Source organism: Phascolarctos cinereus, unplaced genomic scaffold (genome assembly GCF_003287225.1).
Source record: "Phascolarctos cinereus isolate Bilbo 61053 unplaced genomic scaffold, phaCin_HiC Scaffold_4;HRSCAF=312, whole genome shotgun sequence".
NCBI classification, from domain to species: domain Eukaryota; kingdom Metazoa; phylum Chordata; class Mammalia; order Diprotodontia; family Phascolarctidae; genus Phascolarctos; species Phascolarctos cinereus.
The window spans coordinates 675,156,485-675,181,840 of NW_027555847.1; the positions used below are offsets into that span (position 1 = coordinate 675,156,485).

A 25,356-nucleotide genomic window follows, 5' to 3' on the forward strand; every position below is an offset into this window, starting at 1 on the left:
GGAGGAAGAGGAAGAGGGGAAAGAGGAGAAGTGTCTGAGGCTGGTTTTGAATCCAACTCTTCCTGAGTTCACGTCCAGCTCTCTATTTGCGGTGTCACCTAAGAGTTTAATATCTATCCTCAGTTTCCCCTTAAAGAAATTATACTCTTAATACTTTAATTGGCCTGTGAACTCTTCATGTGAACACTCTCTCCCTGCCAAGCATTTATGAATTACCTACTAGGTGCCAAGCGGGTTCTAAGCCCAGTGGATACAAATTATAAAGGAAGATAAACTACGACTTCCAAGACACCACATTCTACTGGAGGGACGTTTTTGCTGACATAAAAGTGATTTGGGAGGGGCCCTACCGGAGAAATGAGGAAAGGCCTTTAGGAGGAAGGGACAAGAAACAGAGCCAAGAGGCAGCTGGGTGGTGCAGTGGATAGAGCACTGGCTCTGGAGTCAGGAGGACCTGAATTCAAATCTGGCATTAGACACGTAACACTTATTAACTGCGTGACCTTGGGCAAGTCACTTAACCCTATTGCCCAGCAAAAAGAAGAAAGAAGAAAGAAGGAAGAAAGAAGAAGAAGAAGAAGAAGAAGAAAAGAAGAAGAAGAAGAAGAAGAAGAAGAAGAAGAAGAAGAAGAAGAAGAAGAAGAAGAAGAAGTTGTTGTTGTTGAGCCACGATGATAGAGTAGCAGAAAGAAGTTTAGCTCCAATTCCTCCACAAGGAACTAGAAAATGTTCTAGACTGGGTCCTAATCAGGATATATATATATATATATATATATATATATATATATATAGAGAGAGAGAGAGAGAGAGAGAGAGAGATAGATATAGATATAGATATAGATATAGATATAGATATAGATATAGATATAGATATAGATATAGATATAGATATAGATATAGATATAGATATAGATACAGATATAATGAGTCCTATTTCAGCCCAGGCCATCACAGGGAGACAGAGAACGAAGGCTATGAACACTGGGGATGAGGTAGGAGAAGGGGGAGAGGGGGAACCATATGGAGCTTTCCAGTGCACAAGAACTGAAAGACAAGCTGGGACGTGCACTAAGACCAGAAGAGGCCCCAGACCCATGCAGGGGAACCCCATCCTTGTGCAGGGGGTGGGTACCAGTGTTGAGTAGATAAATCATTTACTTACTAGTTCCAGGTGATAGATTCAGGTGGACTGAGGAAGGGGACTTGCATAGGGATGATGTTCCAAGGTGAGAAGCAGTTAGGCCCTAGACTATTACTGAGCAAAGGAACAAGTTCAGAAGCAAATAGTAGTTGTGACTCTGATGCTTGGCATGGAGCAGGGTCTTAGTTCTAGCCTCTAGTTCATTCCAAAACCTAAAGCGAAGAGCAAAGGAAGAATTCCAGACCAAAGATGAGCCTTACGTTCTGTCACTGAACCAGCAAAGCTAGCCACTAGTAGCTGAGCACAGCAGCAGTCTACTGAACTCCCACACGGGGGTAAGGCAACAAGGATGCTATGCAGACCCAAACCTAGAACAGGAAATTTTAGAGCTCAGATCAGGAGGACAGTGAGCAAATTTTGCCCCATATCATATCACTTTGGGAGCACTGAAAGCTTGCAGATCCCCAGCCTGAGCTGTCCCTGAGAGCCTGGAATGTCACAATACTCAATACTCCCAAGAAAATCAGCAGCAGGACCCAAGGGGACAGAGCTCACCTCAGCCATTCCTTCCAGAAGTGGACAGAGCCTGCCACTAACATAAAGTCTGAAGTAAGGAAGTAGACTGGAAGAATGAGCAAACCAAAAAAGAAGAGGTTACAGGTATGTTCAAGACACAAACCCAGAAGAGAATAACTCCAAGACATTGACAAACAAAGCTTCCAAGAAAAATACAGCCTGGACACAAGTTCAGCTAGAATTCTTAAAAGAGATGAAGCAAAACTGTAAAATGCATAAAATATCTGGGGATCAACCTCTCAAAGCATACAAAAGACTTTGTATAGAGTCAATTACAAAGCGCTCCTTAAAGAGTTAAAAAACAACCTAAATTGTTAGAGAAATAATGAACATTCATGGCTAGGCTGTGCAAATATAATAAAAATGACAATAATACCAAAATTAATTTACACTTTTTTTTTTGGCAACGCAGTTGGGTGAAGTGACTTGCCCAGAGTCACACAGCTAGTAAGTGTCAAGTGTCTGAGGCCAAATTTGAACTCAGGTCTTCCTGAATCCAGGGCCAGTGCTCTATCCACTGTGCCATATAGTTGCCCCTTAATTTACACTTTTAATGCTATAACAATAAAATTGCCAAAGGGATACTTTGCAGAGCTTGATAAAATAATAACAAAATTCATTTGAAAAAAAATGAAAGATCTAGAATATCAAGGGAAATGATGTAAAGAAGTAAGGAGGAATGGGTAATAGCACTTCTAGACCTCAAAATACATTACAAAGCAACAGTTATCAAAACTATCTGATATGGGTTAAAGAATAAAGAGATAGATCAATGAAACAGACTAGAACAGTGAGATTCAGAAACAATAGAACTCAATAACTCAGTGTTTGATAAAGTGGAAAACATGTCTCCTAGGGAAAAAATTCCCTATTTGATAAGAACTATCAGGAAACTGAAAACCAGTTTGGCAGAAATTAGGATCTTATCCCACACTCTGCATTTCATTCTAAATGGTTATGTGACCTTAATATTAAAGATCAAACTACAAAAAATTTGAAGAGAAACAGATTATATACCTCTCACAGCTACATGTGAGAAGTATTTTAAAATAAAAACTTATTTTAAAAAAGAAATCTGAAAAACTAAACAAGAGATAGAGGCAATTACAAAAGATAAAATAGATAACTCTTATTACTTTAAAGTGAAAAGCTTCCACACAGACAACATTAAAGAATCCAGGATAAGAGGGGAAGTGGTCAAATGGGAAAAAAAATCTTTGTATCAAATTTCTCTGATAATTTTGGTATCCAAGATATGTAAACAATTAACTAATAGTCATTCCTCCATAGATAAATGATCAAAGTATATGAACAAATAGTTCTGAAAAAAAATTGCAAAGTATTCACAATCATATGAAAAATGCCAATAATAAGAGAGATGCAAATCAAAACAAGTGTGAGACTTCACCTCTTACCGAGCAAATCGACAGAAATGACTAAAAATGGAAATAGTTAACATTAGAGATTGTGGGCAGACAGGTACACTAATGCATTGTTGGTGGAGTTTTGAAGTAGTACAACCATTTTGGAAAGCAATTTGGAATTAGGCAAATAAGGGACTAAAATATCCATATCCTTTGAACCAAAAACTCCACTATTGGACTTATACCCTAAGGAAGTCGCTGATAAGAAAAAAAATCCCCATAAATCCCCCAAAATATTTATAACAGCACTTTTTGTGATAGCTAAGAATTGCAAACAAAGTAGATGGCCATCGGTTGGGGATTGGCTAAACAAATTGGGGTACATGAATGTAATGGAATACTACTGTGCTGTAAGAAATTGTATATATGATGAATACAGAGAAGCATGGAAAGATCTATATGAACTGATACAGAGTGAAGTAAGCAGACAAGAAAGCAATATACACAGTAACTGTAACAATGTAAATGAAAAGAACAGACATACCAAAAAATCAAAAGTAAACAAAACAAAAGTATAAAGATCAAGTGGAACTCAAGTGAAAAGATATGAGAATACATCCCTAACCTACCCCTTCACAGGTGTGGGAAGTCCACAGGTGTTGTTACACACTGTACATATTTCAGATTGGGATGCACTAGTAGAAGTCTATACAGGGAGAAAGGGATGAGGAAAAGCAGGTGACACTCTCATCTGAACTGGCCAAAGGAGGGAAAAATACACATACACACACATCCATAGTAGGGTACAGAAATACACCTCACTCATCAGGGAACTAGGAGGGCAAGGGAAGAAGGGAAGAGTGGTGGGGAATAAGAGAGAGGGTATATTAAGGAAGGTATTAGAAGATTTAATGTCAACATATTAGAGCTTTTCTCCAAGCAGAAACAGTTTGTTGCTAACTTGGAGGGAAAGCTGATTGGTAACAGTGGAGCAGAAAAGGAGTTGGCAGCTTTCAGAGATCTGGTGTAACAGCACTGCATTTACTCATCTGGACCAGAACATTCCCAAACATCAGGATTGGTTTGACAAAAGTGATGGTGAAATTCAGAATCTGCTAAATGAAAAACTCGAACTCTACAGGGTTTACCAATAGGACAATTCATCTGTCTCCAAGAAGGCAGCATTTAACTCCATCAAAAGTAAACTCTAGGGGCAGCTAGGTGGTGCAGTGGATAGAGCACTGGCCCCAGAGTCAGGAAGACTTGAGTTCAAATCCAATCTCAGACACTGTTTCTCTGGGCAAGTCACTTAACCCCATTGCCTAGCCAAATAATAATAATAATTAAAAGTAAACTGCAAGTGAAGCTTAGAGATATACAGGATTCTTGGTTCAGTAAGAAAGCAGATGAAATTCAGTCTTACGCTGATAGCAAAAATCCAAAATGTTTTTTATGATATTCTGAAGGCTATTTACAGGCCAAAGACCTATGGTGCATCTCACCTACTCAGTGCTGATGGAGCCACATTGATTAGGGATAAGGACGTGATCCAGAGAGACGGGCTGAACACTTCCATAGTATTCTCAACAGACCGTCATTGATCACTGCTGAAGCCACTGACCATATACCTCAGGTTGAAGTTAATTCCTCTCCAGCCAAAAATCCCACTGAATTAGAGGTTTTAAATACTATTAGGCTCCTCTCATGTGGCAAAGCACCTGGTATTGATTCTATTCCAGCTGAGGTTTATAAGACTTGTACAAATGCTGACTGAAATGTTCTGGATTATATGGCAAGAGGAAATCATCCCCCCGGGAGTTCAAGGATGCCTCCATTGTCCATCTCTAGAAAGGTAAAGGAAATAGATTGTCCTGTGGACAATCACAGCGGGGTCTTTCAGTCATTGCTGGCAAGATTCTTGCCAGAATCCTCCTTAATAGACTCATTCTTCACCTGGAAGATTGTCATCTACCTGAGAGCCTGTGTGGCTTCGGAAAGGGCCAAGGAATTGTAAGTATGGCGTTTGCTGCATAGCAACTCCAGGAGAAATGCCAGGAGCAGAACAAAGGTCTGTGCACGATATTTGCCGATGTGACCAAGGCCTTTGATACTGTCAGTCGTGAGATTTGTGGAAAATTATGTCACAACTTGGTTGCCCAGAGAAGTTCATCAGTATGTACATCAATTTCATGACAGCATGCTTGCCTGGGTTCTGGGTAATGGACAATGCTCTTGCACTTTTGCCAATAGAATGAAGTAGGACCATGTACTTGCTCTCATGCTTTTTAGCATGATGTTTTCTTTTTTTAAAAATAATTTATTTTGATTAATCAACAATCACTTCCATATGCTTTTGAGTTTAAATTTTTTCTCCCCCTTTCTCCCCACCACGCTCCCCAAGATGACGCACAATCTGATATAGGCTGTACATATACATTCCTATTAACATATTTTCACATTAGTGATGTTGTAAGTGAGAATTAAAACCAATAGGAGGAACCACCAGAAAGAGGAAACAAAATTCAAACTCCATAGTTCTTTCTTTGGATGTGGATAGCATTTTCCATCACTAGGCCTCTGGAGATGTCTTAGATCTTTGTATTGCTGGGAAGGGTTAAGTTTATCAATACTAGTCCTCGCACAATATGGCTGTTATTTAGTACAACGTTCTCCTGGTTCTGCTCATTGCACTCAGCATCAGACCATACAAGTCTTTCCAGGTTTTTCTGAAGTCAGTCTGTTCATCATTTCTTATAGCACAATAGTATTCCGTTACATTCATATACCACAACTTGTTCAGCCATTCCCCAGTTGATGGGCATCCCCTCAATTTCCAATTCTTTGCCACCACAAAAAGAGCTGCTATAAATATTTTTGTACATGTGGGTCCTTTTCCCATTTGTATGATCTCTTTGGGATATACCCTAGAAGTGCTATTGCTGGATCAAAGGGTATGCACAATTTTTGTAGCCCTTTGGGCATAGCTCCAAATTGTTCTCCAAAATGGTTGGATCATTTCACAACTCCACCAACAATGTATTAGCATTCCAATCTTCCCACATCCTCTCCAACATTTATCATTTTCCCGTTTTGTCATGTTGGCCAATCTGATAGGTGTGATGTGGTACCTCAGAGTTGTTTTAATTTGCATTTCTCTAATCAATAGTGATTTAGAGCATTTTTTCATGCCTGTTCATATCCTTTGACCATTTATCAATTGGGGAATGACTTGTATGTTTATAAATTTGACTTAATTCTCTATATATTTTAGAAATGAGGCTCTTATTGGTTGTAAAAATTCTTTCCTAATTTTCTACCTTCCTTCCAATCTTAGTTGCATTGGCTTTGTGCAAAATCTTTTCAATTTTATGTAATCAAAGTTATCCATTTTGCTTTTCATAATGTTCTCTGTCTCCTGTTTGGTCATGAATTCTTCTGTTTTCCATAAATCTGAGAGGCAAACTATTCCTTGTTCTCCCAGTTTGCTTACAGTATCAGCCTTTATATCAAATCATGAATTCATTTTGACTTTATTTTGGTATATGGTGTGAGATTTTGATCAATAGCATGATGTTTTCATCGATGTTGTCAGGCACTTTCATCAAGGATGAAAGCAGCATCAAGGTCAACTACTGCAGTGAGGATAAATTATTTAACTTGAAAAAGCTATGAGCCAAGAGTAAAGTGGAAGGAGAGTTGGTGCATGATTTTTGTTGTTGTTGTTGTTTGTGTTTATAGATGATTGTGTATTCCATGCAGCCTCTGAAGATGGGCTGCAACAAAGTGTGGCTCAATTCTCTGCTGCTTATGCTAATTTTGGCCTAACAATTAACACCAAGAAAACACACGTTCTCCTCCAGCCAGTACTACATCACCCCTAAATGAAACCATTGGTTATAGCAAATGGAGACATTTTGAATACTGTGGATAACTTTATATACCTTGGCAGTATACTTTCCAGGGATGTACACATAGATAATTAGGTGGATTCCACACATTGCCAGAGCTAACTCAGTGTTTGGGAGGCTCCAAAGAAAAGTGTAGGAGAGAAGAGATATTAAACTACCTACTAAACTGAAGGTCTGCAGAGCCATTGTGCTGACCTCATTGTTGTATGCCTATGAAACCTGGACAGTCTACCAGCGCCATGCCAGGAAACTAAATCAATTCCATTTGAATTATCTTAGGTAAGATTCTGAAGATCACCTAGCAAAATAAGGTACTAGATGCTGAGGTCCTTTCTTGAGCTAAACTACCAAGCATTCAAACTCTACTACAGAGAGCATAACTCTTTATGGGCTGGCCACATTGTTCAAATGCCAGATGTACATTGCTTAAAAGATGATTTTATGGAGAACTCACATGTGGCAGGTACTCATGGCAGTCAGAAGAAGTAATACAAAAATACTATCCAGGTCTCTCTAAAGAACTTTGGAATCAATTGTGTGATGGTGGCGGGGGTGGGGAGCACCACTGGCCAAGGACCACCTAGCATAGGGTACCAGCATCAAAGAAGGCCCCGTGCTCTATGAGCAAGGCAGAATTGCAGTAGCTCAAAAGAAATGTGATGTGTGCAAATTTAGAGCCATCTGCACTTCAAACATTCCTATGGACTATTTGTGTCCAACTTTGGTAGAGTCTTCCAAACTTGTCCTGGCTGATCAGCCATAATCAGAAACATTGCACCTCAACTCCAACATAGTGATGTCTTTTTGGTCCTCTTTGAGAACAGAGCAATCAACCAAGTCTTAAGGAAAACAAACTCTAAGGATGCTTAATTTCAAAAAGCATCTTAAAATAAACGACAGAAAGGATAAGAACCCATTATCAGGCTCTAGGTGAGGGAAAGATAAGAAGAGTTGAGGAACAGAAGCAGATTACACCAAACCTAGAACATTATTGGTAAGCATATTCTTTGTCTCTCACCCTTCTCTTCTTTATAAATAGAGGGCAGGAAACAAAGAAAAGAAAAAGTATAAGAGAACAGGATGGAGAGAAACACACAATTAATAATCATAGCTTTGAATGTGAATGAGATTAACTCACCCATAAAATGGAAGAGGATAGCAGACTGTGTTAAAAACCAGAATCCAACAACATGTTGTTTATAAGAAATACACTTGAAGCAGAAGGATGTACACAGAGCTAAAATAAGCATCTGGAGCAAAATCTACCATGCTTCAGCTGAAGTGAAAAAAAAAAGCAGGGGTAGCAACCATGATTTCAGTCAAAGTAACAGCAATAAGAAACCTAATTAAAAGAAACAGGGAAACTACATTTTGCTGAAAGGTATCATAGACAATGAATTAATATCAATATTAAACATATATGTACTAAATAGCATAGCATTTACTTAAAAGAAAAAGTTAAATGAGTTACAGGGAGGAATACTACAAACTATAAATAGCAGAGAATCTTAATTTGTCCCTTCTAAAAAATAAACAACAAAGAAATGAGGATCTAAATAGATTTTAGAAAGAAGTTAGATATGCTAGACCTCATGGAAAAGAGTGTGTGTGTGTGTGTGTGTGTGTGTGTGTATGTGTGCGTGTATACAAAATATATATTATACATAACACATTTCTCTTCTGCACATGGCAGCTTCACAAAAATTGACCACATATTAGAGCATAAAAGCCTCATAAATAACTGCAGAAAGACAGAAATATTAAATGCATCTTTTGTGGACCACAATGGAATAAAAATTATATTCAATAAAGAGTACTTAAATGAACAAATTAAAATCTAATTGGAGGGCAGCTAGGTGGCACAGTGGATAGAGCACTGGCACTGGATTCAGGAGGACCTGAGTTCAAATGCGGCCTCAGAAACATAACACTTACTAGCTGTGTGACCCTGGGCAAGTCACTTAACCCCATTGCCTAGCCCCCCCCAAAAAAATTGTAATTGGAGACTAAATTATTCAATCCTAAAGTTGATGTTTGTCCTTCATTCTCGAAGAGGACCATGACATCAGGAAGGTGATGCCTTGATTTGCAAGTGAACTGGATTTAAGTGAGGCAGGGCTCTACAAGGTCATCAGCCTCACTTTCTCCTCTGGAGCCATCTGAGTCCAGTGGCAAAATATAGATCAAGACGACTGGAGATGGCCCCCAATCCTAAAGAATTGGGGAGTCAAAGAACAAGTCATAGAAACAATAAATAATTTCACTAGACATTATTACAACAATGAGACAATAAACCAAAATTTTTAGGATGCAGCCAAAGAAGTCCTCAGGGGAAATTTTATATCTCTAAACTCTTTTATCAATAAAAGAGATAAAGAAAAGACCAGCAAATTGGACGGGTAACTACAAAACCTAGAAAACCAACAAAATAAAAAGCCCCAGTTAAACACCAAAATAGAAATTCTGAAAGTTAAAGGAGAGATTAACAAAATCAAAAGTAAAATTACCATTGAATTAATAAATTAGCATCTGACTTTTGAAAATAAAACAAACTATTAGCTAACTTGATTTTTTAAAAGAAGAAAATTAAATTACCAGTATCAAAAATGGGGGGGGGGAGTGAATTCATAGCCAGTGGAGAAGAAATAAAAGAAATTATTAGAAACTCCTTTACCCAATTATAATGCAATAAAGCTGACAATCTAAATGAAATAGATGAATATAAAATATGAAGTGCCCAGATTAACAAAACAAGAAATAGATAACTTAAGTAATTCAACCTGAAAAAAATAAGAATTTGAATAAACCATAAACTCTTGCAGTTGAACTCCCGAAGAAAAAGACCCCAGGACCAGATGGTTTTACAAGTAAATTCTATCAAACATCTAAAGAACAATTAATTCTAATAATTACATAAACAAAAAAAAAATAGGAAAAGAAGTCCAAAAGAGTGCTGCTGAATGGAAAATGCAGAGATAGTTGTCCTGGATCCCCTCCTTCAGTGAAAGTTTTGGGAGGAGCTCTCTACTTCACCCTTAAATCAAAGGGATGCCAGGGGTAGAGGGGATTGATGAGATACAATCAATCAATCAATCAATCAGCGGGAAGGAAGGGGACCTCAAAAGTACCAGATCTCAAACTATAATACAGAGTAGTCATTAAAACTATTTGGTACTGGTTGAGAAATAGAGAGATTGATCAGTGGAATATACGAAGTATACAATATATAGTAGTAAGTAAGCACAGTAGCCTAGTGTTTGATAAACCCAAAGATCCCAGCTATTGGGGCAACAACTCACTGCTTGACAAAAACTGTTGGGGAAAAACTGGAAAGTAGTCTGACAGAAAATGGTTTAGACCAAAATCTCACACCATATACCAAGATAAGCTAAAAATGGGTACATAGCTTAGATATAAAGGAAAACATCATAAACAAATTACAGAAGCAAGGAAGAAATGACCCTTCAGATCTATGGTTAGGGGAAGTGTTCATGACCAAACAAAAGATAGTCAATGGTATGATATGATTACCATGTGCCAGGTACTGTGCTAAGTGCTGAGATACAAAGAGAGGCTGAAGACAGTCTCTGCCCTCAAAGAGCTCACAGTTGAATGAGAGAGACAGCATGCAAATAATTATGTACACGCTATGTGCAGGATAAATTTGAAATTATCAACAGAGGGAAAGTACTAGAATTAAAGTAGATCGGGCAAAGCTTCCTGTAGAGGGTAGGATTTTAACCAGAAGTTAAAGCAAGCCAGAGGAGTCAAAAGATGATGAAGGATGAAGGAGAGCTTTCCAGACATGGGGGACAGCTAATGAAAAAGCTCCGAGTCAAGTGGAGTGTCTTGTGTGGGGAACAGCGAGGATCACAGAGGACAACATGTGTGATTGGGTGGGGGGGAGGCAAAGCGTAAGAAGACTTACACTTTATGGTAATTGTGGACAACAGGGGTGGGCAGGTTACGAAGCACTTTTAACCCAAACAGAGGATTGTATATTTGATTCTCAAGGTAATAGGGATCCACCAGACTTCACTGAGTGGGGTAGGAAGGAAGGACAGTCAAAATATGTGCTTTAGGAAGATCATTTTGATAGCTGAATGGAGGATGGACCAGAGAAGGGAGAGACTTTTGGTGGGGAGATCAACTACAGACTATTGCAAGTCTAGAGGGCTGTATCAAAGAAGAGAAGGGAGCACATAGGAGAGATGCTACAAATGTAAAAATGGTAGGACTTGACAAGATATTGTGAAGGTGGACATGAAAGGGCAGTTTGGAGATGGGAATAGGAGGAATGAGTGCAAGTAGGGAGTTAAGAATGACACCATGGTTAAACTGAGGTTGCAAGCTGGGTAAGATGGGGTAGATTACTCAATAGTAATATGGTGGGAAGAGGTGAAAGTTTGGGGGGAAAGAGAACAAGTTCTATTTTGGATATAATGAGTTTGATAAACCTAAGAAACAACTACTATGAGATGTCCAAAAAGCAGTCAGTGATGTCAAGACCGCTCAGGAGAGAAAAGGGATGAATATGAAGATTTGGAAATCATCTGCCTAAAGATAACTGAACTCACGAAAGCTGAGATGACCAAATGAAAGTTCTTAACCCTTTTTGTGCCATGAGATTCCCTTTCAGAAGTTTTTTAAACATATACAATACATAGGATTATCAAGGAAACCAATTCTATTGAAATGGCAACAAAATTGTTTCATGAAGAAAAAGTTCACAAACTGACAGTCACTTGAGATTATCCACAGTTGGTGCATCAAAGGGTCAGGCAGGCGAAACTGGAGACAGCAATGCCCTGGAAACCTAGAGTATCCAGATGTTCAACAATGGCCATTGCTGTAGAGGTCAAGGATGGGAACTGATGAGATCTGGCAATTAAATAATTGATTTGGAGAGTTGGAGCAAGCTAGAAAACACTTGTTTAGCAGGGTAGAGAAGTGAAAGCACCTAGATGGCTTTTTCAAGCTTAGCCAAGAAGAGTGATACAGGATTTAAGATAGGAGGTTCAAATACAAGGGTTTTTTAAGGATGGAGGAGACAAAGATGTAAAGAACTTAGAGGTAAAATTTGAACCCAGGTCCACTGCCCTTACGAGTTGAATATATGGAGTTTGAAATGTGTTGCACATTTAGGTGCAAATGTGGGTTAGAGGTTAGGGGAAGAGATGAGGTTTGTTTATATAAAAAAATCACAGGAGCTCATGAGATCACTGAAAATACAGGTCCCAAGACAGGGCCCATTGGTACACTCATACTTAAGTTGACATATCTAAGTTGGACAGATGGGCAAAGAACCACAATGTAGTATCATAACAATCAGAAGAGGCTGGGACATTTCAACAAGTTGCAGAGATCACGTGTTGAGAAAAAGTTCACTGGATTTAACAACAGAAAGCATTAATAGTGGGTGGCAGTGGGGAGATAGCCTTATTACAAGGGAATGTGAAATGAAGGAGAAACGGAAGCAATGTAAAGAATGCTTTCTCTAAGTCTGGATATGAAAAAGTTATATGACATAGGGCAATAGCTTGGGAATAATTAAGTTCAAGGATGGGAAAGGCCTGTTTATATTTCTAAGCATCTAGAAAGCCATTAGAATGAGGTTAACATAAGGTAGAAAGGAGGCTAATCCAACAGCCAAGGACAGGGCCTACATGTTCAACAAGTGGGCATTGATGGTGGTTAAAGCCATTGAAACCTTAACCCACACAGGCTTGCAATTCGTTTGTGTCAGGGTATCAGAAATGGTTTTCTTTCCCCCCCAACAGCACTAACTGGTGATACTTTGAGGCTGAGCTATCTTTGTTTCTAGAAGAGCACCACACATCTACAACATCCCTTACTCATCATTCAACAATAAAGATGGTTAAAATCATGCCCTCAAATTTCACAGAAACACCTTTTCCAACATCTTGGAAGCCAATTTTATCCCCTGCCCTCCCCAGTACTCCCTTTAAAAAAACAAAATAAACAAAAAAAGATCCCAATTGAACAAATTCCTATCTTATTTCAAACAACAGGCAGCACAACAAAATTCTGGAAAAAGAAAACAGCTTTAAATTGGCTGATAAGCTGAGGTTGTAGATTATCTTTTCCATACTAGAGAAGCCCTCAAAATCAACAAAATTAGTACAAAATATATTTGACACGAGGGGAAATGTTAAAACCACCAAGGCAAAGTTCTTCTAGTTGTAATCATTTTTATTCTGATTTGAGAGCAATAGAAGGGCAGATTAATACCTATCTTTCAAAGTTAAGAGACCTACCATTTTGGTTTCTAGGCCTAGGGTACTACTTTATTTCAAATAAACTTCTTTTGAATGTGTAAGGACAGTCTTAATCATCTTAAACCAGCAATAAAAAAGTAAAATATAAATTTTTATTTAGAATTAAAGCAAATACTTCAGTATCACAAACACAATATTAAACTTCAAGAAATATACTGCTAATTTGGAGTGAGCATTTATTTGCACAATCACAACATGCGGACAAATCCAGAAAAGATGATAAAGTCTGAAATTTTCAACATCCCACCACTAGAGCAGTTGGTCACAATATTTCGTACAAAGCACAACATTAAATGCACTGTAACTGATGTTGACAAAATTTCCACAGACTCATCTTTACAGACAACAAGAAAGCTCTAAAGATGCAAAACATTGCAATCTAGTCTTCTTCCGAAGAGTCTCTCTCAAATGTGTAGGCCATGAAGCAAGCATCTGGTCTCTTGGGGACAAGGGGATGCCCTGGTCTCACAATCTCAAAGCCCAAAAAGCTGAAAGTACGGAGCAATGCAGCTGTGAAGGTAGGAATAGAAACAAAGTTAATAATTCATGAGTAAGCTTCCTTAAAAACATTACATGACAACTCAGTAGAGTCAGGGGACTGGTTTCTAGGCCTGGTACAGTGACCTTCAGTTCTCTTGTCTTTTATAAAAGGCCTAAGGGAAAATGATTCATCTAACATTAATGTTAGTATCAGCACTTTTCCAAGGAAAGGAGCTGTGGCACAGTGGCCTGAGAAATGAAGTAGATACTAGACTTGGGTTTTAGTTTCACTAACTGGCTATATAGCACTGGACAAGTCACTCCTTTCTGGCTAGGGACTTCACAGAATCTCAGAGTTGGAAAGTATCTCAGGTCACCTTGTCCAAAAAACACCTAAAAAAGCATCTCTTCTACAACATATTGACAAGTAGTTACCAAATCTAAGTTGCCAACTGGTAGGGAAGGACGACCCATTCCATTTTCTATCATTTGGATCGTCAGCCCATTCTTCTTGACAGCAAGGCTAATAAAGGTGCCTCTTTTCAACTTCTATCCCTTCCAGCTGTACCCTGTGGTTCAGAGACAAAGTCTAATCCCTCTCGCATAAAAACCCATTTTAAGACTTTAAGACAGCCATCTTGTCCTTCCTGAATGATCTGTCTTCCAGAAATATCTCCAGTTTTGTCACTGTAAAGTTAAAATGGGGTTATACTTGCCACCTACCTCTATCATCTCTATTCTTGTGGAAGCAAATAAAGACGTGATCAACATGAAGCTGTTCTTCTGCAAACTCAAGAAGAACTGCAAAACTAAAATAACAAGGTGTTAAAACAAAATTTACTTTTTCTTCTCGACATTAGCCACATATTCTTTACCAAAATATTGCCACTTATTTATTGCCACTGTATATATGTATGTCTGTATGGGCATGTTTTTGTATGTAATTCACTCATTTCAGTTGTGTGAACTCTGTGACCACAGTTGGGGTTTTCTTAGCAAAAATACAAGAGTGGTTTGCCATTTCCTTCTCCAGCTCATCTTCCAGATGAGGAAACTGAGGCAAATAGGGTGAACTGACTTGCTGAGGGTCACACAGCTACTCAGTATCTGAGGCCAGATTTGAACTCAGGAAGTTAAGTCTTCCTGATTCGAGGTCCAGCATTCTATCCACTGTACCTCCTAGCTGCCTCACATTATGTATACACCTACATTCTTCATTTAGCACCTACCGATGTTGGTACCAGGGAGATTACAAAAGTAAGAGAAACACGGTCTCTCACCTTGATGAACCTGTAGTCAAGTCGTCTTAGGGGAGTGTGTAATGGGAATAAATCTTTTACAAGTATACTAGAGTTAACAGAAAATTTCATTTTCAACAGTCAGCAAGCCCATCAACAATTTGCCTTGTCCAGAACTTAAATTTGTTAGGAAGAACACATCATCTTTCATGAGATACTAACCACAGTTAATCTTAACCTTTCCTCAAGTTAAGGATACAAGGGCATCATATTCACTAAGCTTCTAAAGTAACCAAGTCACATGAGGCTAAGGGAAAAAAAAAAGCAAACTCCTAATGTGACCAGACCTAATTTCATTACCAAAGAATATCTAATAACAAAAAAAATATGGCAGGAAAATGAATAAATTGTAAGTGAAGTCCCCTAGATAAGGCTCTTAACATACACAAACAACCCAATGAACTAATGCTAAAGTGAATGTTGGACAGCCAACCTTCCCCCAAGTCCTAGAGTTCGGAAGTAGAAAATACCTTGGGCAATAAATAAAATAAATACCTATCTTTGCTCCCTTCAGGTAGAGCACCACCTGGAATTTCAATGTAGAGGCTGTTGTTGTTCAGCACTGCTCTCCAATTAACGTGTTTGGCATCTGTAAGCCTGGACTGGACATTCAGAATTCTTGTCCTGCTATTAGACGTTAGTTCCTCTGTTACAGTCAGCCGATTATCCTGTTGACAGAGTAGCATTAGGAAGTTTTTTCCCCCAAGTCATCAGAAATATAATTTTTATCTTCTACTAACTGATCAGCACAGAAAAATACTTCCTGACTATTGGACAGACTAGGAAATCAAGATGTACATTAGATTTTGTACTAAATGGAAATGATTCAACAAACATTGTTGGTTCAGTCACGTCCAACTCTTCATGACCCCATTTGGAGTCTTCTTGGAAAAGATACTGGAGTGGTTTGCCATGTCTTTCTCCAGCACATTTTACAGATGATGAAACTGAGGCAAACTGGGTGAAGTGACTTGCCCAGGGTCACGAAGCTAGTTAACGTCTGAGGCCAGATTTGAACTCAGGAAAATGAGTCTTCTTGACTCTGGCCCAGCACTCTATCGAATGTACCACCTAAGCACCTACTGTCTACAGAAACAAAGAGGCCTTTTCTAAAGGAATTTCCATCATATGGGGCAATAAAACACATAAATATATAGATTAAAAATTAATAAATTTCGAGAAGCAGAGAACATCAATAAACAAGGGAAGGAAAGTTTCTGGAGGCCAACACCCATGCTCATGCTCAGTCTTAAGGAAAAAAAGATTCTGAGAAGTGGAGCAGTAAAGTGAATTCCAAACAACGTGAGAGGTCTTGAGAATGCATGGAGTTGGGAGATGAAATGCTGAGTTCAGGGAAGAAAACTGCTAGAGTATTCGAAGGGGAATTAAGTAAGTCATGCTAAGGAGATTATATCTGATCTTAGAGGTAATAGAGAAACATAGAAGGTTGGTTTGTTTACATCAGGAACGGAGACACGATCAGAGCTGTGCCTTAGGCCTATTATTTTGGTGGTTATTTGGAGCATGGATTGGAGAGTAAAGATCAGCGAGACCAATTAAAAGGCCACACAAATACTTCAAGAGATACGCTATAAGAGCCTGAATTAGGATTAAGACCTGTGAGTAGAGAGAAGAGAACAAGATACAAGAGATATGTCAAGACATGATGACTCACTAAATATGGGGAAGTGAAAGATGGAAAGTTAAAAACACAGTATGCATACTTACAGAATAAAATAAATTAGCTGAAAGATTGTGATCCCTCTGACTATTCCCTCGCCCACCTGGGATCTTCAGGGGTGGGTGAGGGACATCAGGAGCACCACTGAGGCCCTGGACCCAGGTTACTACAGCAATTGAAGGAGACCCTGGAACTGAGGAAAAACCAAATGGGTTAACAAAAGTTTTTACAGGTAAGCAAGCCATAAAATGGGTCTCTCACATCATCTCTAGAATCACTGTGCAAGATTTAAAAAAAAAAACCTTAAACTGCACCCGAAATTCACCTAGTAAGCGAAGGCTGTACTCTTTGATCCACCAATTGTGGTTGCCTCATTGTTCCTTGAACAAGACACTCCTTCAACCAAATGGGGAATCTTCACTCATTGTCCCCCATGCTCAGGATGCTCTTCTTCCTATCTCTGCCTTCCTTCAAAACTCGGCTAAAGTTCCACCTTCTCCAGGAAGTCTTTCCCAATTTCTCTCAATTCTCATGTCTTCCTTCTGTAGATTATTTCCTATTTATCTTGCATAACTTGTTTGTACAGAGTCCTTTGTTGTCTCCCACATTAGACTGTAAGCTCCTTGAGGACAGGAACTGTCTTTTGCCCTTTTTTGTATCCTTTAGCAGTGTCTAATAGAGTGAGCGCTTAATAAATATTTATTGACTGATAATAATAAAAAAGCATAGATTTGAAGTTAAACAATTAATTTGAATTCTGACTCTGCTACACGGGCAAGTCACAAATCCTTTAGCACCAAGTTTCCTCATCTCTAAGGTCCACTGCTACCCTAACTTCCATGAAAATAACAGTCTAGCTTCTACTTATAAAGCTTCTTCAGAACATGCCTATTTAAAAGCCTAGATTATTAAATGCATTAAATTTCACTGAACAAGCAGGGCCTCTTCCTTCAAAGGTCTGAGGGAGTATTTTGATTTTACTGATTCCATCACCATATCAAAGCACCAGTGTTATCAGGGCCTTTTTCATGAATAAGATCCATGGTAAAGTCTCCCTAACCTTTGTGTTAATCACACTAGTCTATGAGCTATACCTGAGAATAGAGGTGTTTAAATTGGATTGCAAAATCAACATCTATTTCCAAGCAAGAAAACAGCTCCGACCTGCCAAAGTTATCTCCTGTAATTAAATTAAACAGTTATCTCATTTTATGACTTGACAGGCAATGCTTAGTCATAAGCCAAAACAGCTTCATCATAATTTTGACTCCTCAGTCTGTGGCTATATTTCCAGTGAATTCAGGCTTTTAAAATAAGTTAACAAGCTCCCCACCAGGCAGGACTAATGTTCAATTCCCATTTCTAATTTCAGTCACTTAATTTCCCCTTTTCGAGGGCTTTACACTTAACATTAATATGCAGTATCTTTTTTTTTCACAAGGATAAAAAAATACTGCCTCTTTTGCACAGAAATAAAAATTGATCCATGGAACCATCACAAAAATGTCAGTCCTAGGAGTTTTCTAAGTACCCAGTCAACAATGGCTGAGAAGCTCTTGGATGCAACACTAGAGATACGTAATTCTAATTCTGTTAAATAATTAAATATCCTTTCGATAAATTCTTATATCATTTTTGCCTCTATTCCCTCACCCCAAGTATAAAATCTTACTAGAGATTTCAAATCAACATTGTGGATGCAGAGCATAAGCTCTACACAAGAATAAGCTTCTCCCACAGCTTGCTTTAACATAAACAGTTTTAGATCACGCTGAGAACCGAAGGAAGAACGGGCAACCTAGCCCCTCCCTATGCACCATCTTTCACCCTGCAAAGCTCACTCTTTGGTTGCGTCATCTCAGCAGATGCAGCAATAGAGGCCCGTAGGGAGATTTTCACAATTGCCGTCTGTGAGTGCCAGCAGCCATTTGCAAATCAGTATAAATATGTACCAAGTAATCCACCATTTTGCACTGTACACAATTTTTTTTTGGGGGGGAGGCAGGGAACAACATAAACCTCTCCTGCAAAATACAGGGAATTTAGTCTAAATATTAAGCCGATGGTTTTTTCATAACTCTAACACTGCTCTAAGCGTTTTCAGAATTACGAAAATGATCAATAAATAGGACCATTTGAGTATTTAAATGCTTATTTATAATAAATTATCTTAGTAAAAATTTCTTTTCCTATAGTTCAATTTCGGTGGTAAGCCAAATCCTGTTCCATTAGTTTTCAGATTTGTTTTTATTCTACTCCACCTTGATTTCGGCTTTCTACTTCAACCAAGGAGTATTAGGCTCCCAGGCTGCATTCCACGGGTTGAGCTCCTTCCTCTCGTAACCCTAATTGGCTGTGTAACACCGAGAAAACGGCAGATTCACAGATCTGGCTCACAGGCCTCCACAACAGACTCAAGTCAGGATCCTGGATTTCCCAGCGCAGAATTCGAGGGATGGACCAGATGACCTCTAGGGCGTCCCCAGCAGCGCTGGTATTTTCTGATCTAAGAACGTAACCACAGCTTAAATTCAGCTGGGCCCACTAAAGATACTAACAACAACTCTCTTAAGACAAACTCGCCCCGTCCTTCAAAGTAAGGAGAAGTCAAAAGAATTCTCAAAAATGCCTATTATTACATCAACAAAAGAGGAAAAGGGGGGGAAGGGGGAGAAGACAGGTGTTATTCCGGGCTTAATAGAGGTGACTTTCCAAAGGCCTTCCGATAATTCATTGAAAACTCGGGACCTCATCGCCGAGAGTTAAAAAAAAAAAAAGAAAAAAAGAAAAAAAAAGAACTCCCCGGCGGTTCCGCTCGTTTCCTCATTTCCAGGCTGTTCCCAGGCCCACAGTGGGGGAAGGGACTTGCCCAAGGTCACACGGCAGGGGTACGGCCTTCCCGGCTCTTTCCACCGTACTATCATCCTCCAGAAGGGGAGAGGGGTCGCACCCAGACCCCATCCTGATTTCTATTGTGCTCCTCGGGGCCCCGGGGGCATTCCCAGGGGAGGAGGGCCCACAGCTAGTGCTCGGCTAGGTCCCACCAAGGGCAGCCGGGGGGGGGGGAGGCCTCCAGTGCGCACGCGTGCCGAAGCCTCCCTCGAGACTTTATTTACGCCGGGGCACTTCGGGCGTGAGATTGATTACTCTGAGGGGAAGGGCCGCCACCCCCACGAGGGGCGGGGGCTGGACGGAGGCGACCAAACCGCGGCCGGCCCCCTCGTCCGCCCCCGAGCCCCGCCCCCCGCGGGGGCCGTCAACAGCCGGGGCTCAGGCCGCTCCCCCCTCCCTCCTCCCTCCCTCGTCTCCTCCGGCCCAGGGCCTCGGGCCTGGCTGGCCGAGGGCGGAGACAAAGCGCGGCCGGGTGCGGTGCCGGGACAGGCCCCGAGGCCCCGGCGCCGCTTCGGGAAAATTCTCTCGGGGCGGAGGGAAGCCGGGGGGGGGGGATGCGGCGGGTGGACGTGGGGACGTCCCTCCCTCCTCCGCATTTACCTCTCGCTGCTGCGGCTGCCGCTGCTGTGGAGGCTGAGGACTGGCATGGCGCGGCTGACGTGGACGGTGGTGCTGGGTTTATCCCCCTCTTTCTCTCGGGCGAAGCAGTGGCTGTTGAGGATCCGCTGCAGGGAGGATTTCACCATCCGGCCGCTGGGGGTCCGAAACCAGGAAACCTCCGCTGCACCTCTCCGGGCCGCCGCTGCTGCTCGCCGTTCGCAAAATGGCGCCGCCGCCGCCTCCCGTCTTTTATAGGCTCTCGCAGCGCCCGGGGGGCCACGCCCACGCCGCGGGGAACGGGGAGGGGAGGGGGAGGGGAAGGGAGGGGGCGGGGGCCGGGGCGCGCGCCTCCGACTGGAGAGTGCGCCGAGACGGCGTGGGGGGAAGGCAGGAGGGGGAGGGAAGGTAAACACGTAACTGCCCTCCGCACCCTATTGGCGGAAGGCGAGGCGAGAAGGGGGTGGGGAGAGCCGGGGTGGCGATTGGTTGGATTCCGTCGTTCCTTTGCCCCGCCTTCTACCCTGCGCGAGCTGGCGCGCACCCTGCGGGGAGGCGAGTCTGAGAACCGGCAAGGAGGGAGGGCCGGGCCGTTGCGGACGCGTCGCGCGCTCTCGAGCGCGAACCTCCTTCCGCCCCTCCCCCTCTCCCGTGAGGGAGGCTGGTGAGTGCGCGCGCCGCCGCGGGCCTCGGCAGTTATGCGGGTGGGGGGGAGGGGAAGAGACAGGCCTTTGGGTGGTCGCCGCCCAGTCCGGAGGCCTCCGAACCCCTTTCACCTTGTGGCGGGCCCTTTCCTCTCCGAGCCTCAGTTTCCCCCTCCGTAAAGAATTGCCTTTGCATCTGGCTATCACCTAGCACAGTAGTGGGAAAAGCGCTTTGAAAAGTTAAAGCGCTGTAGAGAAGGGCTTTAGGGGCCCGAGGGAGCAACCCCTTTATTTTACAAATGGGGAAACTGAGGCCTCGACCAGGGAAAAATTACTTGCCCTAGACCTTGCAGAGTTGTTGTAGGTGGAATGTAAGCGCCTAGAGGGCAGGGACAGTTTTTTCTTGCTTGTCTTGGCAGTGACAGCGCTTAGCTCCCCTTTGGGCCGGGGTGCTTCTTTGTGGCCACATCTGTGATTTCGTCTGGTGGAGGGGACTCCCGGTGTGTTTAGGCCTTCCACCATTGCGCATGGGCAGCTCATCTGTAACTTGGATGGAGTTGTTTGGGGGACACTTGAGAGGCAGGGACCAGCCCTGGGTCACACTGCACCGAAGTGCCCGAGGCAGCACTTGAACTCAGGTCTTTGGGACTAGGAAGCGGATCCCTCTAGTGTTACTTAGGATAGGGGCTGGGACTGGACCTGGGATTTCCTTAGTATCAGGAACTCCCTGGGGAGGAAACTCCCCTTCCTGTTTCAGGTTACCACCTTCTCTGCAATTTAAGTCTTAGAAAATTTACCTGAGGGCCTGAGAACTTAAGTGGTTTGACCCCAGGCAGCTAGTTAAACTCTAGAGGCTAGACTCAACCCCCTGACCAAGATCCTCTTGCATGCCCTCACCTCATGTGCATGTGTGCATGTACATGTTCACATATGTATATATGTGCATAGCATGTATACACGTGTGTATGTCTCGTAGGGGATAGGTTTATAATTGAGCAGTCTGCACTTTGGCTTGATAAAAAGCAGATTTGTGAGACAGGCAGCAGAGTATAGTGAGAAGAGTTAAGAGAAACCTGGGTGTGAATCCTCCCCTCTGATACTTAACCCAGAACCAAGAACTGTAGGACTCTGAAATACAGTTTCCCCAACTGTAAAATGGTGATACATCTGTCAGATGTGAAGCTCAAACCCTGTGCAAAGGTCAAGTACCTGGAAAGGAGATGATTCTCTGGGTGGAGTTCTCTGTGGAGAATTTCTGGAAAGGCAGGCCCAAGGGGAGGAGGGGCTGGGATCTGTATCAGTGGAGGGGTGGTACACGCCTAGGACCTCAGGGGTTCATGAAGGCATCTGGAGGTACCTGTGTCTTCCTAGGCATAAAGAGGCGTTAAGGTCTAATATTAAGAGCACCAAATTCTGCCATAAAGGATTTGAAAGCTGGCATGAGTGTGGCATGAGAAAACGGGTGTTTCTATACCGCTTTAAATTTGATCTCATTTGGTCCTCACAACAACCCTAGGAAGTAGGTGCTATTATCATCTCCATTTTGCAGATGAGGAAACTGAGGCAGGGGGGTCTCACAACCAAAGGTCCAAGACAGGAATTGAACTCGGGCCTTCCTGACCCCAATTCTAACACTATGTCTGCTGTGCTACCCATTTGCCTAAGTATTTGTTCTGTGGGTGACTGTGGGCAAACTACTTAACCTCTCTGGGCCTCAGGTCCTTTATGTTTAAAATGAGGAAGAAAAGTGGTGCTGGGTGTGGACCAGATGCTTCTTAAAGGTGTTTCTAGTTCAGAGTCCCATGAAAAATATGTCAATGCTCACTGGCTACTGAATCAAGTTCAAAGCCCTCAGCCTGATACTAGTTTCCACCACAGGCCTCAATCCATTTTTTGCACTCCAACCAAGCAGAGTCCTTGCTGGTCTCTAACCAAATTCTAGATTTTCCTTTGCTGGCACTAATGGCCAGGTTCTCTGAGGAGAAAGGCCTGGTGATAAGGAAGGCACAGGCCATTACCTCAAGGGGCCTACAGACTGGCACGAGCCTTCTGATCCGTTCAGGGACTCAAGAGTTCAGTCAACGGGCAGCTAGGTGGCGTAGTGGATAGAGCACCTGCCCTGAAGTCAGGAGGACCTGAGTTCAAATGCAGACTCAGATCAAACACTTGACACTTCCCAGCTGTGTGACCCTGGGCAAGTCACTTAACCCCAATTGCCTAAAAGTGAAAAAAAAAAAAGAATTCAGTCAAACTGGCCTTTCTCTCGTGCCTTATCTATATTATTTATGTTTCCTCATATTTCTGGCCTTTGCACAGGCTAGGCCCAGGGACAGGGTGACTACGCCTGGGATGTTGTCTGTACTCACTTTTGCTTCTGAGCATCCTGTTTCTTCCAGAAGCTCACCTTCGCTGCTGCAGCACATAGCAAGGGCTTAGTAAATGAAAGCCAAGGCTGTCTTCTGTTTCTTTGTATGCTCCGTGGCGAGCATCTTGCTTACAGTAGGTGATAGTAAATGCTGCTTCCAGTGATGGAACAGCCTATCAACATCAAAGGGGAAAAGAGACCTTTTCCTGAAAGGAACTGACCTCCCAAAGGAAGATCAGAGTTCATTGCTATTGAATAATGGCATTTTTAGAGGATCTTATGGCAATCGTCTTGGAAAATAGTTAGTACAGATAGTTTACCAATGAGGAAACTGAGCCTCAGGTGAAGTGGCTTGCTCAGTGTAACAGAAATTAGAAGTCAAGCCCGGGTTCTCTGTCTCCAAACCCCATGTGCATTCCCTGCACTGCAGCTGTCTCTCTAAATATCCCAGTATTTTTGTCCCAACAAACCCTTGCATCTCAAAAGCACTCACACAAGAATAAACTAAAACGCTCTTCCTATGGAGTTCTGTTGCTTCCCATTGGCAAGAGTTGCTCTCTCATAGCTAGCTCTGCTATTATATCGTGTTATATATTCAGGGCAACGAGGTGGTACAGTAGAGAGAAAATGGGCCAGGAATCAGGAAGACCCGAGTTCAAATCCAGCCTCAGACACTTACTAGCTGTGTGAGCCTAGACAGGTCACTTCACCCTGTTTGCCTCAGTTTCCTCATCTGTAAAATGAGCTGGAGAAGGAAGTGGCCAACCCCTCCAGCATCTTTGCTAAGGAAATCCCGAATGGAGTCATGAAGAGGTGGACATGACTAAAACAGCTGAACAACAAGAAGATATATTTAGAATTGAAAGGGGCCCTTAGAAGCCATCTAGTCCAGTCCCTGCATTTTTACCTCGAGGAAACTGAGACCCAGAGAGGGAAGTAACTTGCCCATGGTCATGCAGAGAGCCCCAGCAAAGCTAGAATTTGAACATACATGGGCCAATTCTGCTGCCTGGACCTCAGTTTTTGTTGTTGTTCACTTGGTTCAGTCTGTAAGTGTCAGAGGCTGGATTTGAACTTGGGAAGGTGAGTCTTACTAACTTCCTAACTTCAGGCCCTGCTCGAAAATGAGGAGGTTGAACTGAGTGATCTCAAGGACCCTCCCAGCTCTAAACCTCTCCTTAGAACTGGAAGGGTGTCATTCTTTATTGGATGGGCTGTGTCCAGGAGTTAGTAATGCAGCCTTTGATTTTAAGTAATTGTAGGAGAGAAAAAAATTAAGTAGCTACTTGGTGAAAAATAGTGGTGCTAAGGCCAGGGCTGGCTCTGTGTGAAGAAACTCCAGGCTGTGTGCCATGAGGGGAATCAGGAAAATTCTTGTGCAAGGAGCCAGGAGAGCGGCTCCTGGTGCTTTGAAGAGCACTCAACCCAAAAAATCAGACATTAAAGGAAAAGGTTCCTCGTACCTTGTCGGAAAGAAATTCCTAAAGAGACTTGGGTGGTGGCTCTGACCTCCCCAGTGCTGCTTTCTCTTTTCAAATGTACTCCCTCTCTCAGTATTTCTGTTTTCCCCCCACTGGAAAAAACCAGGGATGGAAATAGTTGTTTGCTAGGCTCGTCTTTTGAGATCATTTGATAAAAGGTGCCTTGAGAATTTTGCTTTTCCTGTCTAGTTTTCTCCTCAAATCACAGTCCGTGCCGTCATCTCTATTTTGAAACAGATGATGCTCCAAGCCCCCAGGACAACTAGAACTTAGATTGCAACTTGATTTCCAGTCTGGAGTCCTAGGACTTTGCCTGCAGCCTTGAAATATCTTTTTAATGTGGGATCTAAATTTTTGAGGATGTCATAATTTGTTAAAATTTAGGGCAAAAAAAAATCATGTTGAGTTTTAATCTCCCAGATCTATAAATGTTATCTCTCTCTCTGATTCTCTGTCTCCATCTGTCTATCTGTTTCTCTCTTTCATACACACACACACACACACATACACACACACACACACACCAGAATAACTAGATAATTGCCAAATCCCTAATTATTTATGCTGTATAGGCGTGACTTCTATTGGAAGTAAATTGGTATGGTTTATATTAGAAGCATCTTTTAAATG

General features: G+C 41.8%; 2 protein-coding genes across 10 annotated transcripts in view; one reads left to right on the plus strand and one right to left on the minus strand.

The window, feature by feature from the left end:
• Positions 1-13,358: 13,358 nt before the first annotated feature.
• On the minus strand, positions 13,359-20,485 carry OAZ1 (ornithine decarboxylase antizyme 1). The gene is given in 6 exon segments (XM_021008796.2): positions 13,359-13,798; positions 14,492-14,577; positions 15,562-15,734; positions 16,795-16,881; positions 16,883-16,940; positions 20,240-20,485. Coding segments are annotated over 6 exon segments (681 nt in total). The 5' UTR covers positions 20,386-20,485; the 3' UTR covers positions 13,359-13,667.
• Positions 20,486-20,749: 264 nt separating this feature from the next.
• The window catches only part of JSRP1 (junctional sarcoplasmic reticulum protein 1), an 89,370-nt gene continuing 84,763 nt past the window's right edge, over positions 20,750-25,356 (plus strand). For 8 of the 9 annotated variants that reach the window (XM_078154107.1, XM_021008793.2, XM_078154109.1 and 5 more), the window contains exon 1: positions 20,752-20,900. The gene's annotated coding sequence lies outside the window, so the exon portion shown is untranslated. Of the gene's footprint in view, positions 20,901-25,356 lie in introns of all 9 variants that reach the window. The other variant, XM_078154111.1, reaches the window with a different exon arrangement.